Source organism: Prunus persica, chromosome G6, assembly GCF_000346465.2.
Source record: "Prunus persica cultivar Lovell chromosome G6, Prunus_persica_NCBIv2, whole genome shotgun sequence".
NCBI lineage: Eukaryota > Viridiplantae > Streptophyta > Magnoliopsida > Rosales > Rosaceae > Prunus > Prunus persica.
Genome location: NC_034014.1, coordinates 19,080,477 through 19,087,375, shown reverse-complemented (window position 1 = coordinate 19,087,375; position 6,899 = coordinate 19,080,477). Strand labels below are relative to the sequence as shown.

The window sequence follows — 6,899 nt, the reverse complement described above, 5'->3', positions numbered from 1 at the left end:
TTTATCAAACATATAATTTTTTTTTTCTTATATCAATAGAGTCATTTGGCTTTTTGGGGCCATATCTCATTATCAAATGTTGAACATCTTCTTTTTTATGTTGGCGTGAGTCAACGTTCCTATTAGGAATAGAATTTGTTCGTATTAGGATTAGAATTTATATTTTATTATAATTAATTTGAATACAATTAGGAGATTTTGTACATATTTCTTATTTGTAACAACTCTGTATGTAGTATATATATTCCTTCTTGAGAGAAGAATAAACATATCAGTTTTAAACCCTAATTATTTTGAGTTGGTATCAGAGCGGGTTCCAATCCGTTTCTACAACATCAAAACCCTAATCCTAAAAATACTTATTTCCGCTGCACCTAGCCCATACACCAGAAAATATGATCCTTGAAAGAGGAACCAACAGAATGCGGATACTTGTTTTTCAAGTTCTCTTTCACATGATATAGACAAAAACCACGGGCAGAAGCAGGAAAAACAGTCTTAACAACATCGATAATAGCACCACCAAGACTTCAGATATCCTTTGCATAAACCACCTCCAATTGTCCACAGTTTCACTGGATACAATTGCAAAGGCAATAGGGAATACCTTTGCAAGAAACAAAGAACTATATTAGTTAGTTTGAACATTGCAAGAGCTAACAGTGTTACAATGCATAAAAATACTCAGATGCAGGGTATGAATAGTATAGCAACTGTTCATACCACTCAATGGAAGTCAACAACTACAGCATTTACATTTGCATAACTATACTGTTCATACCACTCAATGGAAGTCAACAACTACATCATTTACATTTGCATAATGGGTACGATAAAAGTGTACAACTCCATACTACTTAACATCAATTGATTTGCATAACGGGTACAAAAAATTGTAACAACAGTAGTGAAAAAAAAAAAACATTGCATACCTTTATTTCCATTCTTTGCAGTAGCTCCTAGAAGAGTATCCTTGTACTTGTTTGTGACGAAAGTACCATCAATGAACAGTATAGGCCTACACCATCGAAAACCATCAATGGAGGCCTTAAAACATACAAGGATCTACTGGAAACGAGAACCATCTTCGCCACAGTCAAGCACACAATGAGATCCGACATTGATGGCCTTCAAAACAACCACATACCAACGCAGATGAGCATAAGACAACTCCTGATCACCATGTAAATCTTAAGTAGCCAACTCCTTCCCATACCACTCAACATCATAAGGGATATCTAATCCATAATTATCCTTCAAATTAGTAATGAGCTCAATAGGCCTTACCAAAGGATTGCTACGAACTTTATCTTTAACAATTGAAGATACCAAACGACACCCCATTGCCTTATTTCTCTTCTCACGGATCAAACCACTGCAACTGTGTACGTTATTTAAATTCTTAATATATAAAAATCCATTTACATTGGACTTAACAACATGCACATGCCACTTACAGCCATTTGATTCCTTCTTAGCACACACGACAGTAACACAACGAAGCTCATTTTTCAAATACTTTGTCTTAAAATCATTCTCAATCAAGTACTTAGCCAACTTATCACGGAATTCACAAACTCCACCCTCAAACTTCTGACCCTCATGAGTAATATAACACTCCCAATCAGTAGACAAATACTTACGACCTCTATAACTACCATATATGCCAAAATAATCATTTCCAAACTCACTGCTAATACCATCAAAATCCATACTTAAACAAGAAGAAAAAGCTGCACTTGAATCAACAATACCAGCCACACTTGAATTTTTACATGTATCCTCATCTTGTGCAAAATTGTCATTCCTAGGAACAGCCTCCAGCAAAAAAGGAGAAGCAATTATGTTCGTATTAACAGTTTAAACATGATTCACTACAGCCTTATCCCTAATAGCAATGTGAATTAATTAATCATTCATGAGTCCACATACCACAAACATGATTTTCAAATCATCATCCGATTCCAATAAACAATTGGAGCAATCCGTAAAAGAGTACTTCAACTCAAAATGACCTAACTTAAGCTTAAACCTACTACACAACTCGTTGGACACCCAATCAAAAGTAGTAGTTGAAGACAAAATAAGCATTAAAGTTCCAGCACCATAGGTGCACTTCGGCACTCTTGAATCATCCACATCTCTACAAAAAAACAAACAAAACAAAAATGACTACTAGCAATAACAGTGGATGCCGAGTGCATTAATAGTGAATTATAGTCGACTCAAAAACCAATCGTGCATAAACAGAAAAAACACGAATATACTTCGATTCAACTAAAAAAACATACCTCAATTAATATGAAAACCAAATCGAATATCACAAATTTTTCCCCACACCTCAAACCAAAACACAAGAGCAAATCCACAATCAAAACGAATCTGAAATCAATCCAAATTTTAAACAAAAAGAAATTAAAATCACAAGTTAAAACCCAAACGAATATCTAACTACAAATTAGAACGAAATCAGAAAATCAAATAGCTTACCTCCAAATCAACAATAACAAAAATAAACAGATAAAATCAAGAAGAATTGGATCTGCATTTCAAATTTAAACTCCAAGACTGCAAAAATTAAAATTTAAAACCTAATCAGCATCTTAATTAATCGAACATGCAATCACCAAAAATCAGACTACAATATAATCGAATACCTAAAAAAACGAATATGAATTCACAAGAAAAAATCAATTACCTCAAAATCGAAGATCACAGATCGCACCAAGCTCCAATCGAGTCTCATGCAGCACAATATCAATCCAAAAATTACCAAATCAAACAAGAAAGAAGAAAAAATTGAAGCAATAGAACTCCAATCTACACCTCACACCAAACATCAAGCTCAGAAGAATCGAAAAAGGAGATCTAGAACCACTTCATACTGTGCCTCGTTCGAAGAAGTGAACGAAGCTCGTTTGGAATATTTGATTTGCTGAGGCTGCCAAACAGGTTTCAGTTATGAGGTCACCAATGTAAATTTCAAGAAATTTTGGGTGTGTTTCTATACTTTAAATAATATAGGTTATATTTATAGTTTCATGTCTAGAAATGGGTATTTCACTAATTTTGTAAAAAACCAATTCATTCCTCAATAATTAAGGTTACAATAATGAATATGGTGACAAGTAATTTTTTGACGTGGTTCAGAAAATATATTTCACTCGAAGTGACATCAATATTATTTATAAAATTTTGAAAATATTTTAAACTGAATATTAAACAGAAAAACATAAGTTCTTCATGTGTCGAAATTCCTAACAAAGGGTACATGCATGCATGCATGCATGCAGTGGCGGATCCACAGAGACGCAAGGAGGTGTACACTACTACATTTTACTCTTTGCGCGACGAATAACAAAACGTCGCGCAAAGTCTCATTTAGTCGCACTAATTTCAGCGCGACAAAAACTTCGTCGCGCAGATTCCGTCGCGCGAAGATCGTGAAGAAAGCCTTTGCGCGACGAGGTACAACCCTTCGTCACGCATAACTGTGCGACGGGTAAACCATCGTTGCACCAACGGTGTGGAGACGAAACAACTGTTCGTCGCATAAATATTTGCGCGACGATAAAGTATTCGGCACACGTATATTTGCGCGACGAAAGGAATAGCGCGACGAAAACTAATTCGTCGCTCAAAACTTGTTCGGGAGACGTATGTGTTCGTCGCAGAACTATTCGCGCGATGAGAAAGTTTTCGTCGCTCATATATTTGCGCGACGAAAATCTCAGTCGTCGCGCAGAAGATGTTGCGCGACGAAATCTTTCGTCGCCCAAAACGTGTTTGCAAGACGTATAGTTTCGTCGCGCAAGAATTAAGAGTAATAAAAAAGTTGATTTTTTATTTTTTTTGTTACATGTGGGTTTGCGCGACGAAATGTTTTCCATCGCGCAAAAATAATATTACAATTTTTTTTTCGTTTTTATTTATTTTTAAATAAAATTGGTTTTTTTTATTGATTAAACAATGAAATTGCAATAAAAATAAATTAGAATAAAATTTTGTTATAAAATAAAATAAATGTTTATGATGAAAATAAATACACTCATCAAATAATGAAGCAAAATCAACCGGGTTGTCGCCAGTATGCGGCTCGGAGGTCTGGGCGTCCACCGGGGCAGTGGTCTAGGCGTCCACCGGGGCAGTGGTCTGGTGGGCATGTTCGGGGTGGACGGGCTGGGAGGTCGACGCACGAAACTGCGGGATCGGAAAGCCGCCCTGTGTGAGGGACTGTAGAATCACCGACATCTGACCCTGAAGCTCGGCCACCTGTGCTGTCAAAGCAGTCACTTGACTGTTTGACTGCGCCAATGAACGAGGTCTAGGTTCCCTCCGCCGGGCATTCCCCATCCCTCGACGATATGTCCCCGGCCTCCTCCCGAGAGTCTGATCCAACGTCTCCATCAAGATCTGAAATCCAGCATCCTGTGGAGGAGCCACAGACTCGATCGGAGTCTCGGGAGGAAGCTGGGAGGCGGACTCCTGAAGAACCAACTGGCTCCTCTCCACCATCGTCGTCTGTTGAACATAACATAAAATATAAATTAAAACATGCATATAAATTGAATGCGTAACATAAGAATTAAAATTAAATAATACTTACATGAAGGGACTCGGCCAACTCATTCACAGGTCGAACATAAACGTCACCAAAGACGTCGATCTCTAGGAACTTGGACCCCTCCTAAATTGAACAAGAGAAGAAAAATATTAGTATGAAAAAAATAAATTAATAAAAATGACATTAAAAATGAAATATAAATTATGTGATTATTACCCGTCGCCGTGCATCCATCCTATACGAAAAGGGCCTGGAGCCAGAATGGTGGAGGAAGGGTATACAAAAAATGAAACGTATTAGATAAAATATAAAAAATTAAATAATAATGAAATAAAAAAAATGAAATAAACATTAATAAGAAATAAGTAATAATTAAACAAATATTATTAAAAAAATACCACATATTCGGGCGCTTGAAAATGAGCGCAGAGCCACTCCCAACTATCCTCCCGCCCCTCAAGCTCCTTCAGGCAACCCTCCTGAAGAGCGACTTGCGGATCATCAAAGGCCTGAAAATGGTGGTGCAAGTCGCTCTTCCACTGCTTGTACCTCTCAGCGAAGAGTCTGTTGACGTACGCCAACGACTCTTCGTCGAGATCCTCCAAGTCGTCAGGCATGACCCTCCAAGACTTCCATTGCATCGGGCAATGGGTCCGCACGACGTGGCCAATGTCGTGGGCCAAGGAGCTATGCAACTCCGCTGTCGGTGCAGCCCGATGGCACTCGTCGTATCCGATGCTGATACGACTATTGGTCACCCGGGTGACCTTCGCCATCTTCAACTGACGACACGGCCCTCGGGTGTTCTTCTTCGTTGCAAAGAAATAAGGTATTAATGTTAAATAAACAACATTGTCAAATTTCAATATAAAATTAACAATACAAAATGGTAGTTATACCTGGCTGTGATCCTGAGGCACCAGTACCGTCGGTCAATGTCGTGTCGGTGGTGTCAGCGGGCCGGTGCCGCCGCCTAGCACTAGTTGCTGCGCGACGGATGACGTAGATGACGCAGGCGCCTGGGACGCCCCGGGACCAACCAGCACGTGGTCCATCAAAGCTGGAGCAGTGGCAGCAGATGCGGACTGAGCCAGGGGATCCGAACTCGGTGCAGTCATCATCGACCTACCACGTCTAATCAAGTCTGACATCTGCACATATAATTTCATTAAGAATTTAAACTAATTAATTAAAAGCATAGCATGACCTAGGGTTTGGAATTTCGGAGTATCCGGGATTCCGATCAACGATCGGTCGAATCCTAAACGATCCTAGAAACACAAAGGTACAACTACGTGAGTTTGAGTTCGATCCAACGGTCCGAACATATCAAACCTGAAAATCGCACAATAGGCGAAATCCGATCAAGACTTAAACGGTAATCAAATTCAAATCCGAGCAAACCTACGCGCTCGTGACAAACAGGGGATTGCTCTGGGACCCAATGCCCCACTGCCACAGTATCCCACGCGCCACCACACGCGCCGGCAGCACATGGGTGTCCAAAGCGATAACATTCGCCAGAAAATTCTAAAAACTAAGGGCCAAGGTTCCTACCCTAGGTTGAAAACATTAATTGGAGCCACTTTTGTTCTCGGACCTACCCCGAAAAATGGCCGGAAGTGGCCGGATTTGAAATTCCCAAACCGGCCAAAACCTAGGGTTTTAATTCCTATTTCCTATAGCGAAAATTCAAGAAATCCTAACCAACCATCAGCTAGAGCACAAAAAATAGTCGAGAAATCATACCTCAGGCGTCGGAAATGGTGGTCGGAGGATAGAGAAATCGGCCGGCGAAGAATCGGGAAAAACCGACTATGTGCGACGGCAGGCTCGATGGTGACGGCAGGGGTGGCTACGGAACGAGCGGAGGTGGCTGAGGTGACGGCGGAGAGAGAGAGCCGAGGTGACGGCGGAGAGAGAGGGAGCAACGGAGGAAAAACCAGAAACTGGGGAAGAAGGAGGCATCGGGTCGTTTCTGCAAATTTATTCGACTTTGCGCGACGAAGAACAAAATGTGTCGCACAAAATGGTATTAATGAATTTTGCGCGACGAACAATCCGTCTCGCAAGGTCTCGCACAACGCCAAATGTTGAATGGGGATTAGGGTCTGTGCCTTTTGCGCGACGAAAAGGCATAGTTCGTCGCGCAAAACACTTTCTTTCCGCCTAAATTTTGGGATTTAGGGTTTAGCGGGAGGCTGAAACTGAAGGGTTTGTGCTTTTGCGTGACGAAGACAGTAAACGTCGCGCTAGGAGAACCTTGCGCGACGGAAAATTGTATATTCGTCGCGCAAAACACTGTCGTTCCGCCAAAATTTTGGGCTTTAGTGTT

At 40.4% G+C, this 6,899-nt stretch overlaps 1 protein-coding gene across 1 annotated transcript; it reads right to left on the bottom strand.

The window, feature by feature from the left end:
* LOC109949708 lies at nucleotides 452–4,353 on the bottom strand. Its single transcript, XM_020565813.1, has 5 exons — nucleotides 4,250–4,353; nucleotides 1,933–2,143; nucleotides 1,217–1,818; nucleotides 999–1,128; nucleotides 452–607 (listed from the first exon to the last, which is right to left on the bottom strand). The coding sequence occupies exons 1-5, from the start codon at nucleotides 4,351–4,353 to the stop codon at nucleotides 452–454; spliced, it is 1,203 nt and encodes a 400-aa protein (XP_020421402.1).